The following is a 12,964-nucleotide window of genomic DNA, read 5'->3' as shown; positions in this document are numbered from 1 at the left end:
AAACCCAAACAACATTATTGAACAATAATTTGTCAGTTTTAAATAAACTCGAAACAAACTTACAGTGATGTGGTGTCCAGTTGTAATATTCAAGTGTCCGAAATCCATTCGAGCTGAAAAATACTCCGTTTGTCATAAGGTTGTTTTTAATATGATACAGGGTGTTAGTTTCGTGAGTGTAAACTTGTTGTACCTATCTTTGAAAAATGCGTGATAAATTTCAATTCTTCAACCCCCCTTGTGTATTAGGGTCACTTTTGACCCACTGACGTATTTACACAACGTCAGCGAGCTGTTCCTAACTTGATGCATTAGGAAGGTTAGAGTTGTGCTCCCTGTTCCGCTCTATAATTTGTTCTTTGATACCAAACTTCGTCGTTTTCTTGTAATTTTGATTTAAACATTGTATTTCGGATAAAAAATTTACAAACACAAATGTCGCAGATATTTCAAAGATGAACAATGGGAAGTGAGACGCTTGTTTGTCTGTGGGGTATAGTTCTCCCATTTTCCATTTTACGCAATTGCTGTTTGTTACTAGTTTCTTCCCGAAATGGCAAATCTATGTAATAATGAATAAACTTACAAATTATGTAAAACGACCATATCTATGTAAATAAAATCAATGCAAAGTAAATTCAAACGATAGTTTATTGCCTTAGCTACATTTCAAAGTCGAACAAATGCATTTGGGTATCTTATCTCTATACTGAAACCCTCAAATAATATTCAGTCTACTTTTTCAATTTGACGAAATCCGACTCAAACTCGTACACCCCCACGGAGTTGTTATTCTTCTGATCGTACTCGACCCAATCGTCCTCGGACAGATCGATGTCCTCGAACTTTGGTCCGCCCTCGGTCGCCTTGGCAATCCAGCCCGCCCGCGGACTGAACGCAACCGGTTCCACGCCACGACAGTCGAAGGCAACGATCGTTTTCAGCTTACCGGAATCGTCCGCCGTGTAGGATGCTGTAAATAAGAAACGATCAAATAATCCCAATTTCACATCTGAGGCGAAGCCCACGAGACCTTACCATTGGTTCCCTCGACGATGTCGATGCTGTTCTCGCGGGAGCACATCCGGCACTTCATGTAGAAGTTGAATCCCTTGGGATTGCGGGTGTCCTCATTGACGTGTTCACCTTCGGTGATGTCGTGCCACTTGTCCGACTCTTCGCCGCAGTTGGTACACTTAATTTTCAGGAAGAACGCGTAATTCGGATGGCACGTTTTCAGCTCCTCAATGTTTTCGAGGGTGGCCTTGATCTGGAGACCAATTTTCACCATGATTTGTACTTAATTACTGGAAAAATTGCTGAAAATTTTCAAAGAAATGCCGGTTGACGAGTATTTTTGTTTTGATTCTTGCACAGAAACGTCACCACAACGACGAGCATTTTAGCATTGTAGCTACACTATCGCTCACCATCGGCACGCATTTGGCCACCCCTCGGCCTGAAACAAAAACGGCGCGAGAGACTTTGAGAGAGCGATGCTCGCTCACGGTTTTTTGTTTGTTTCAAACCGAAGTTTAGAAGTTGTTGATAGTGCCCGTTGTTTGCTTGTGATCCAAATCCCGGTGAAAAGTGGGTGGATTTTTCATGATGAAAATCGCGTTTTTCCTAGTTTTTCTCAGTGGTGCTTTCATCTCCAACGTGAATACCATCAGTGTGGATGAAAATGGATACATATTGTACTGTCCTTGCATGGGTAAGTGAAAGCCGAAAATTGGCAATTTTTGTTTGTTTTCGATTGAATTGCATGTTTGAGGTTAATGTCCTGTTTATGCTTCGTAGAGTACAGGGAGTACTGGAAATTCAGAACACTAAATCTTTGTACATTTTGCTATGTTACTTTATTTCGGTGAATAATTGATCACTAGGGTAATTCATGTATTTTGGACAGGCTGAGGACAACGTTGCAAACATTGTCCCTTAAATTCCTTAGAAACCAATTGAATATTTGTTTCCTTGACCTGAAGTTTCCTTGACCTGAAAAATAGTTTATAACTGCCAGGCTTACGTTAAATCTAATAAATACAATACAATACAATACAATACAATATTTTGCAAAGTTACCAATACGCTTATAAATGACTGTACTTTGCGTTCCTGGTGACAAAAATCCGAGCAAAAACCTTAACGAAAGCATTTTAGGATGAGAAAATCACAATTTCCAATCGCCTGTTAGAATTGCATTTTGGACACCGAATATATCTGGAGCTCGATTTGAATAGGTCGTATGTGCTTTTGTCGATATAAAATTCGATCAGTTTATTTTAGTTATTGTAGCGATATGGAAGATATTTTTGAGACTTTTAATGATGGAACGGAAAGCTTATTTTGTGAGGATTCTGCTGTATGTATCAACTTTGTTCAATTTCAACGGTTTTCGCTACAATAAGCGAATCAAACTGATCGAATTTTTAATCGACAAAAGCACATACGGCCTATTCAAATCGAGCTCCAGAATTGTTTTGGACACCCACAGGTATATATAATTTGGACAGGGCAATTATCTCAATGTTTAGCTATGAATACTGCTAGATCATGGAAGTAGCATAAATTAACAAATATTTTCTCGCAAATAATCGCATTTCTTCGCTTAACAGGCATCTATTTTGATAACTATAACAGTTTTTGTTAAAATCGAGAAAATATCGCCAGACCCACATAATTCGCCTCCAAGTATGCAATCGCACAGCATCTCCATGTAGTTCGTCAGATGACCAAAATATATTTACAGTAGAAAACTTGTATTTTTTTTTGGACATCATCTATTTTAAGTGTTCTAGATGAATGTCAAGTGCTTGGCTGCCTAATACTTCTTTATTGAACATTTTAAGGTGAATATTGTATGTGGCTGTGAAGTGTATGTCGTCTTGCATACTTGTGCATTTGGGGGGTTTTAGTGAAATAATTTACATGTTCGATAATTTTAAAGTAAATTCTTAATTGTTAAGCGTATTTTTAACGTAAGTCATCAGAATAGGGTCTGTTTGATCCAATAATCGTTATTGATAAGTATCTACTTTTATTAGCTCCTCGGAACAAGACATACATCGCCGTGCATGTCCAAATTACATACATACATTACATACATACATGTTTTTACCCTATTTTTGAATCAGTCACTATGCACTCACTCTTTCTAACGTATTTAACCCGAAGTTTTTTTTTCTGTTATAGATCACTATTTTAAATTATTTTGAACATCTTTTGCAATCCCTTATAATGAACTAATAAACGAATATACAAATTTGAGCAACATAAATTCAAATAGATATTGCACATAGACTATACCGAATAAGCAAGATGTTTTCAATATATTTTTCTTTTCAGTAGGTAGTTTCTCAAGGTTTCAATCGCAAGATTAGTGGGAAATAGTTTGACAAATCAGGCCAAACATGTCTAAAGGTCCTATCTGGTTTCCCTCTCTTTTGTTAATATCTCAGCTGTTTATTTGTATTATGATTGCCTCTTTGCATTGAACGATGATCAAAACATATGTCTTTTGATTTGTACTGTAAAAGTAGTTGAAAAGTGTAGGGTGGGGCGGGGTAAGATGGGTCGCGGGGCAAGATGGGTCAGTGCCATTTTCGGGCGCATTACTCATGTTTTGATTATGTTAATAATTTTGTTAGAAGACCAGCATGAATATACAAAAGTTTGTGGCATTAATTGAAAAATTATTCACTCTCATTGGAAATAAAATGGTTTTTAGCCATTTTTCTTATGTGATACATTCCATATAATCTCCATATAAACGGCCGCGGGGCAAGATGGGTCACCTTCAATTTTCAACGTATTTTTGGAGCATTCAAAAGTTATTTATTTTTTCAAGCGGAATGAACGCTCAAAATTATAACATAAAATTATGATAATTTTTTAGTGAAAACATCGATTTTCAAGTCGCCTTAGGCGGCGTCCACAAATTACGTAACGCTCTAGGGGGAGGGGGGGCGGTGGTACAGCCGAGCGTTACGGCCCATACAAAAAATTCAGGGTTTTCATACAAAAAAGCGTTACGGAGGGGGGAGGGGGGTCAAAAATTGTCTATTTCAGCGTTACGTAATAAATGGATGTTGCCTTAGGACCACTCAAATCGTATTTTTTTTATATTTCAAATAAATTTATAAAATGTTTACTAGTAGCTCTTGCTTACTCAGTATGGATATGGAGCATATATGAATGCGGAACAAATCTTATATTTTGACGTTTTTCGTTGAGAAAATGTGAATTACTTAAAAGGTGACCCATCTTGCCCCGCACTTTTTTCACGGCGCAAAATCGACCACTTTTTAAAACTGCTTGTTTAACATCATATTTTGTATTGAATGAACTTTTTAACGACTTTTAGCATAGCTAAGGGGCTGTCCATTAATTACGTAAGGGTTTATGGGGGGAGGGGAGGTTTGAAAAATCTTACGCGCCATACAAAAATATTTGGGTTCTCATACAAAAAAATCTTACAAGGGGGGATGGGGGTGTCGAAAAATCGTAAAATTTCCCTTACGTAATTAATGGACAGCCCCTAACTAATGTATTAAAGAGTAGCGGACGAATACAAACCAATACGATTTGTATTTACAAAGTTATGGTGATCCATCCTTAGGTGACCCATCTTGCCCCGCCACACCCTACCATTACATTGCAATAATTGAAAGAGAAAGTGAACAAAGAGAGCCCCCCAAGTGCAGCTGGACCTATTGAAATGTTTGGCCTGAAATATTCTTCCAATGTTTTCCAATGTAGAACGTGGTATAAGGAAATGTGGAAATGGGGAGTACTTCAAGATTTCTATTAGGAATACCTCAGTACATTTGGGAACCGACGGTTTTACCAGCTTCCTGACCTTTTATTTGTATAAACTATTTTTTTAAAAAAAGTTGTTAGTCCTTGACCTGGGTAAAAGCTAATGTAACTTACAGGTTTACTTTGAATAATAAATTACAATTATTATAAAATAAATTATAATAATCAGGAAAGGTAAAAGATGTATTGGAGTAAAACTTCCGGCAAAACGACGTGAATGCTGTATTTTATTGTAAATTATTATTACATACTCCGATTTTAAAACATCTAGAAGAACGCATCTTCTTAATTGTCTACACATTTTCTACGAAATTTAATATGATTATCTTTCATTAAGAAACTGAATAGTCCAGGTGACACTAAGTATTCAGCGTCTAGACGTCATTTCAGTATTCGGTGAAGTGGTAAAACAAATTTTTGTAAACTACATCTACCGACAAGGATTAAATGTCGGATGAAAGAGTATCACCATAGACTAGTTTCAAGACCTCGATGTTCCAAAGAAACCCATTAAATTTTGTGTGTCCAGTCCAGTCGAGTACCCAATAATATTCATTACCGTGTATTTTTTCCGTGTAAATTGCCTTTTGTGTAAATTATACTAAGCGTGACTGTGAAAAAAATAACTTGAATAACTTTTTCTGTATGAATTTCTTGCAGGATTTAGCAGAAAATTGATTGACTTTTAGCGTTGGTGAAAATCCCGCAGATGTCTTTCGTAGAATTCCTGAATGAATTATAACGGAATTCCTTGAGAAATTTCTGAGATAATATCTTTCATAATTCGTTAACAGTTCTTCAAGTGATCTGCTGACAAATTGTGCATACCTTTTGACAAGAGTTTTGTTTCATGAATACTACATAATGCTGTTTTTCTGTATTTTTACCAGGATTGTCCTTAGATAACAATTTTGAATGACCTCCTAAAATTACCCAAATAACAATGGTAACTGCATAACAGCTTATTCAATCAATATTTTCAAAATTAAGCTTAAGAGTAGTTTATTTAACCCTTATGTGGCCGACAGGGTACCCGGGTACCCAGCGTCCATTGAAAAAGCACGGTGTAGAAAAAAACAAAAAGTTTGTCGGACACATAACGGTTAACTGTTGTACGACTATAATGATTGTTGGGCAATCTACACTTTTTTTCCTGGGATATGCCCAAACCAAGGATGTTTTGAATCACTTGGAAATCGTCTGACCATTTCTCTAAAACTCATTTCAGATGCTTCATATGAAAATGTGATAGCATAGCATAGAATAGCATAGCATAGCCGACCGTACACATCCTGGGGTGGCTTCGATAGAGACGTTTAATGTGCCAGAAAAAGTTGCCTGGGACTTGACAAACCTTTCATTTAACGAACTCTCGACACCTGGCCAGGTCCTTACGATCAGCGGGGATGGGGAGGAAATGTTGATTAGATATCTACTCAGAATATGTCCAAGAACTTGGCCCACTTCATAGACATCTGGAGTTGAATATTGGATAGGGTTTGATGGGGTGCTTCCTTGGCGAAAAAGCGTATGAGAAATTGTCATTGTTTAAGGACAGACTTGTTTGAATCCCAAAATGGCAGCCACAATGGCCGACTTTGGCACCTACTCACGATTTCGAAAGCACAAATCTCTTCGTAAACAAAACCAGCGCACCTGAGGTTCTTATTTTAAGCTTATTACAAGTGAGCAAGAACGGAATAATGAAACGCACAGTTGTTTGAAGCTTAATTCTTGAGATTTGTGCGTCTGATGTTCTGATGCACTGTTGAAGCGGGATTTAAAGACGTTTGTCCTTAATCATTTACCTGGTTACCACTGAAAAGGTGAACATAAGCAGCGTCGACAAGACTGACGCAATCCTCCAAAAGTCGAGAGTTGTCCTGGCCTCGTCCTTGCGACTGCTCTCAGGCCTACGATGCTTCATATGAAAATGTCATGTTCAAAAAACTTTTAAGGTAGAGTTTTCCCATAATTATCACCAAAGATGGCGTATTACGAAATTATAGCACTTAGTCATATTACGACATTATGTACTCATACTAAACGATACAAAATTAGATCGCATTTCAATGTCGTAAATTAGGTATTTACAACATGGCGTCCTTGGTAATAATTGTAGGAAAATATTACCCCACAAGTTTGCCGAACATCACATTGCATTGTAATACAGTAGACGTTCGATAACTGCAACATGTTTACGTTTTACTTAGCGAATAAAATTCGATAACTGCAACGTCAGACAGGCGTCAACAACCCGTCAATTGACGTTAATTGAATGCAAAATTCATTCAAATGTTCATTTGGGCTAACCTGGCGCACCGTTTTGACGAATAGCGGTGCTATAACTGCAAAATTGTTGCACTTACCGGACTTGCAGTTAAAAATCATTGCATTTAAACCGTTTGCACCGACCTAACGTTTGCTGTAATAAGCATCTGAGTCAAATTAATTACCAGGTGAGCCAAAACATCCCAACAACTAGTCGGAGTTTTACGGCTGGGCTGTATCAGGCGCAATCGTACCAACATGTTTTCATTTGCATCAGTTTAGAACTGAGAAAGGATTAAACCATTTCTAAAATGGTTCCAATTCCAACGTTTAAATTTCATGTTGGGCGTTCATACATCTACGGCGTTTATTAAAAACGAATACTATTAGCACTTCTCATTTCTCGAAGTAAATGCTAAACTCATGTAACTGCTTGATGAATGAGAATTTATAATGATTCGATTGCATCTAAGACTGCTTAACCGGAATCATCAGATTTCATATGCGATAGCTATCCTGTAAATTCAAACTATTCTCCTGGAAGTTTGCGAAGAATCTGTCCGAAAATAAAGAAGAAATGACGACTGAAATAATGGGAATATCATCAAAAACTTTCAAAATACAATCATTTTCAAAGAACTTAGGAATTGTGTTAAATATTTCAAATTAACGTTGTTTTTTTCTTCCGGTAATTAATAAAAAAAAAATGGAATACGCCGGGAAATAGGATTACTTTGGGAGGTTTGTTTTCTTCTTCAAGAGTGGTTTTTGTCGGCCAAATTGCCTGTACCTTGGTTGTATAATTTAATTTGGTTGGAAAATAGGGTTTTCGACCCTATTCCAGGCACACTAGGTAAACTTTGAGTTTAACATGTTTCAAATAATCCCCATGACGAAGAGAATAAAATTGCCGAAAATGTATAAGTTCCTCTACTTAAGGAATTGTGCAATTATTTGCTTGATGAATTCTTGTAACTTAATCCCACAAATTGTATTTTGTAGTTCGCGAACATTTGCAAAAAAAAAAAAATGTTTCAGGAATACAAATTAACCTAAACAATTTCATTGCATTTGTCTATCTATCTAAAAGTTTCTCGTGGAATTTCAAAATAAATTCCTTAAAAAGCATCGTCAATCCTTTATACATAAACCACACTTTATTCAAGCAATAACTTCACAAACCTCGCCAATGATTCTTTAAATAATGTTAAAGTGATTATCTTTGGTTTCTCTCCTTTGGTTTGTCTACTATAGATTTCAAAAAGTCAGTTTAAAAACCTCTGAGTTCCTTCTAAAATTCATCTATCAATATTACAGGGAATTGGGCTCTTTAAGGGTATTCAGGGTATTGTTGCTAATTTATTTCCAATGTTAGCTGTAAAATCTATTTATTTTACAACTTTGGGCATAGCGCGTGAAAGGTTTTGCTCTTCACTAGAGTTTTCTCAAACAAATTCGTCTCACAATTTTTTAGCCTTCAGATTGTTATCTGCTAAAAGTTACTATTCAGTTACTTTTTTGCTATTTGTTAGTCACTATTGCGTCTCTATTTTTATAAACTTGGTAACTTAAGATGAAACATCAAGAAATGCCATTACAATTTTGCATACAAACTTTAGAGGCACAACTCTGACGAACGAAGCATCGAACCAAACCACACTTGTTTATCCTGGCTTTTCTCACTTGCAAAAAGAGACAACTTTTCTAAAGCGAGCCATTTGTTAACGACTTTTTAAGATTGGTGATCTTGAAAACGTGAGAGGGGTCCAAGTCGGCCACATTTGTATTCTATCCTCTGATGTTTCTCCTTAACCTATAAACAATTTTAAACTTCAGTTTTTGCTGCCAGTCCAGCCATGGTAAATCCTACAGTTTTTTTTTTTAACGAATTCAAGAAAAATATTCTATAACTTTTGTCACCGACTGTACATAGAATAATGATTTCAATGTTCCTTTCTTGTCCAACTTATGTTGACTCTAGTTGAACTCTTGTTGACTACTCTTGCCCACCTCATCTATATAATCTATATAAATAAAAATGGAATGGTGTTTGTATGTCACGAATAGGCTCGGGAACGGGCCAACGGATTTACACCATTCTTTCAGTGTTTCATTCGTGCAGGGCTCCGACGTGTTCGTACGAAAAAAATAATTGAAAAAATCGACCGGGAACGCACCGAAAACGAGAGAGTTTGAAATTCCATTTTGCGGGGCATTTTTCTACAGAGCTGTATGTCAAAAACACAGTAGGCAGGCAGAACGATGTTTGTCGGGACAGCTAGTCTATATATATAAAAATGAGTTTGACTTCCCTTTGAGGCAACAAAAGTCACGAACGGCTTAACCGATCAGAATGTATCTTGCATGGTTAGATTCGTATTCATGGTGGCTGTGTTTATATGTAGAAAAAAGTTAGGAAAATGAACTAAAAATTTAAGAAAATAAACAAAATGCTGATTTTTTATGACCTGGGAAGGAAATCAACACGATCGAAGTGAAACCAATCTAGAGTGCTGTGCTATTTTCAGCTCAACAGTTGTCAATCCACCACAAGACGGCAAGACAAAGTTTGCCGGGACAGCTAGTCTATATATATATAAATGAGTTTGAAGTTCCTTTGAGGCAACAAAACTCAAGAACGAATGAACTGATCAGCATGACTCTTGAACAGTTCAATTCGTATTCATGATGGCTGTGTTTATATGCAGAAAAAGTTACGAAAATTAACTTGAAAATCTATATATATAAAAATGAGTTTGAAGTTCCTTTGAGGCAACAAAACTCAAGAACGAATGAACTGATCAGCATGACTCTTGAACAGTTCAATTCGTATTCATGATGGCTGTGTTTATATGCAGAAAAAGTTACGAAAATTAACTAGAAAAGAAATAAAATTGATAAAGTACTGATTTTTCATGTGCTGGGAAGAAAGTCAATACGATCGAAATGAAATCAATCTAGAGTGCGTTGCTGCGACAACAGTTGTCAAATCATCACAGCGTGGCAAGACAAAGTTTGCCGGGCCAGCTAGTCCTAAAAGCCTAAAATAAAAGTACGATTTCGGAACTTGGGGTCAATTAAAACAATAATTATTAGAAAACAAAAATTGACAGCTCACATGATTTTTTGGGAGTGAATATGTACCTACTTTATACAAAACACAACGTTTTAGATTTAAAAAATGTTCGATTCCATGCTTTACTCACTTTTATTATTCTGCTATATCACCCCTCATGTACTTAATCTACACCAATATGTATCGCATCCCATCCGCACACTTTCAATTTCATCTCACATCTGCGCGCTTGAGGCACACCACTGACCACATGTTGCATGCCTGCCTATACCCTATCTCCCATTCACAGGTTCCGTTTCACAGACTAATCGTTTCATTAGTGCTATCGCTTTTGTTTGCTGGTGCTCTTTCGCTATTCTAACACAACTTCCCATATGGTCTAGTGGCTAGGATATCTGGCTTTCACCCAGAAGGCCCGGGTTCGATTCCCGGTATGGGAATTTTTTTTTAATACGGTTCCCATTGAATCTGATGTTTTCTTTCGTTTGCTCTTGTTCGTTTCGACACCGTTATAGGTCGCTTCGGTAACCAGGCCGATCATTTTCTGGGTGCGTTAGGTTTTGCTCACGGTTTGAATCGTACGCTGGTGCTTCCGCCGTGGGTTGAGTACCGGAAAGGAGCAGCGACCTCGGTGCAGGTACCGTTCGATACGTACTTCCAGGTGGCGCCCTTGAACGAGTACACTCGGGTGATAACGATGGAAAATTTCATGACAAATTTGGCGCCATCGTTGTGGCCACCAGCGGAACGCATTTCGTTCTGCTACACGGAGAGGATGGGTTTGGACGGAAGTGCGGGCGGAGGGTGCAATGCCAAAAGCGGTAATCCTTTTGGGCCGTTCTGGGATACGTTCGGGATCGATTTTGTGAAGTCGGAATTTTTTGGACCCAAGCTGAATTATGATGTCTATCACCACGATATGGCGAACAAATGGACTGAAAAATATCCCAGCGATAAGTGGCCCGTGATTGCATTCACAGGGGCACCTGCTAGCTTTCCCATTCAGAACGAAAATCGCGGACTGCACAAGTATCTGAAGTGGTCCGTTACCATTGAAAACGCAGCCCGTGACTTTATTAGGAACTCGCTACCTAAGGGGGCGTTCATGGGAATCCATTTGCGGAATGGAATCGATTGGATTAGAGCTTGTGATCACGTTAAGGAAAGCTCCAACCTGTTTTCCTCACCGCAGTGCCTCGGCTATCGGAATGAGAAGGGGACGCTCACGATGGAAATGTGTCTCCCGTCGCGGGACACAATAATCCGCCAGATCAAACGACAGATCAAAAACCACAAAGAAGCTTATAAGAATAATGACATCAAATCGGTGTTCGTTGCTTCCGATAATAACCACATGATTAACGACTTGGCCGACGCATTGAAGCGGATGGACATTACCGTGGTCAAATTACCCGAGGATAACCCCCATCTGGACCTGGCGATTCTCGGGATGTCCAATCACTTCATCGGGAATTGTGTGTCGTCCTATTCGGCTTTCGTCAAAAGAGAGCGCGACGCGAAGGGATTCCCGTCGACATTCTGGGCCTTCCCGGTAGAAAAACACATGTCCAAGTCGGCGAAGGCAGCTGCCGGTGGTGGATCGGTGACGCATGAAGAGCTGTGATTGTGTCTGCCAGTGAGGAGGATGCATACAGGCTGCTGCTGATCGACGACGATGATGAGATCATTGAAAGCAACAGAGGAGAATCAAGACAAATAAAGCAAAACAACAGACGGGGATGTCCCAAGGTTCCTTATACTTCGCGCCCGCGTCCGTCGCCGTGATGCACAAAATCTGTTTACTCTCATATTGGTAGACGTTGGTTGTTTTGATTCAAGCCGGTGTGGTAGCCAGCGTGTTCGCAATAATCTGTAGGTGAGGACTGTATCGTATATAAGCCGCATAATTCTAACTATGCGTTTTTTGATATCTTGATATCTTGATATAAACCATACTTTTTGCTTCGATCATATCATATTATTAGGGAAAATTCATATAGTACGTATATCGTTATCCGGACTTTCTGCACCCCCTCCCCCCTCTGTCACGCCTTTTTCATATACCTGATGCACGTTGTGTCACAATTTTCCCTTCTCTTTCTTTTGAATGTTGGGCATAATTTGTAAACGTTCTCTTATTCAAAATTCTTATTTCTTATTTTTCTTCTTATTATATTATAAACTTTGAACTCAGTAGAAGAAGGTTTTTCAAATAACAAAGATGTTCCCAAAAGCTCGATTCGATTTTTTTTTGTCAAATTTTCGCCAGAAGTTATTTCAGGTAGGGAAGTGGAATCTCGGCAGGGGTCGTATTTTGGGAACTTTTCTGCTATAACTCAGTCAATTCTGAACCAATTGACACAATTTTTGGAACGCGATGATATACGTATAGTATCTAGCCGTGTATGAAATTTCAAGTCAATTGGTTTGGAATTGACTGAGTTATAGCGAAGAGTGCCCAAAATACCGACCGCTGCCCAAGTGGTTCGCTACCCTATACCGTGAGGTAGCCTCGGAAGTTTTTCAAGAAATGCGATTTTTTTGTGTTTTTTAGAAACGTTTTAAGTTATTTCCAACATTTATCCTGAAATTTGGCAGGTTTGTTCGCTTCGTCATGAGGGGTTTTTGCCGGTCAAATTTCCTGAAATCTGGTCGTATAATTCAGCGTTGTTAGGAAAGATTTAAGGTGAACTCTGAGTTCAGCAGCTTTCAAAAAATTGACGAAGAGGATAAAACTGCCGAAAAAACACCTAGGGGAAACCCTATTTCGAAGAACTTGTACCGACTTTTAGAACCCTC

At 38.2% G+C, this 12,964-nt stretch overlaps 2 protein-coding genes and 1 non-coding gene across 3 annotated transcripts; 2 read left to right on the top strand and 1 right to left on the bottom strand.

Moving 5' to 3' along the window:
- Positions 1 to 633: 633 nt before the first annotated feature.
- LOC109408984 (UPF0587 protein GA18326) lies at positions 634 to 1,379 on the bottom strand. Its single transcript, XM_029854205.2, has 2 exons — positions 1,039 to 1,379; positions 634 to 973 (listed from the first exon to the last, which is right to left on the bottom strand). The coding sequence occupies exons 1-2, from the start codon at positions 1,289 to 1,291 to the stop codon at positions 735 to 737; spliced, it is 492 nt and encodes a 163-aa protein (XP_029710065.2). The 5' UTR covers positions 1,292 to 1,379; the 3' UTR covers positions 634 to 734.
- A 104-nt stretch (positions 1,380 to 1,483) lies between these two features.
- On the top strand, positions 1,484 to 12,061 carry LOC109426484 (GDP-fucose protein O-fucosyltransferase 1). Its single transcript, XM_029854222.2, has 2 exons — positions 1,484 to 1,714; positions 10,681 to 12,061. Exons 1-2 carry the CDS (start codon positions 1,606 to 1,608, stop codon positions 11,787 to 11,789), a joined length of 1,218 nt encoding a protein of 405 aa, XP_029710082.2. The 5' UTR covers positions 1,484 to 1,605; the 3' UTR covers positions 11,790 to 12,061.
- On the top strand, positions 10,534 to 10,605 carry Trnae-uuc (transfer RNA glutamic acid (anticodon UUC)). Its single transcript has one exon. It is a non-coding gene; the product is annotated as a tRNA-Glu (tRNA).
- Positions 12,062 to 12,964: the final 903 nt, after the last annotated feature.

This window comes from Aedes albopictus, unplaced genomic scaffold (assembly GCF_035046485.1).
Source record: "Aedes albopictus strain Foshan unplaced genomic scaffold, AalbF5 HiC_scaffold_42, whole genome shotgun sequence".
NCBI classification, from domain to species: domain Eukaryota; kingdom Metazoa; phylum Arthropoda; class Insecta; order Diptera; family Culicidae; genus Aedes; species Aedes albopictus.
This window is presented reverse-complemented; position numbering and strand designations above follow the sequence as displayed.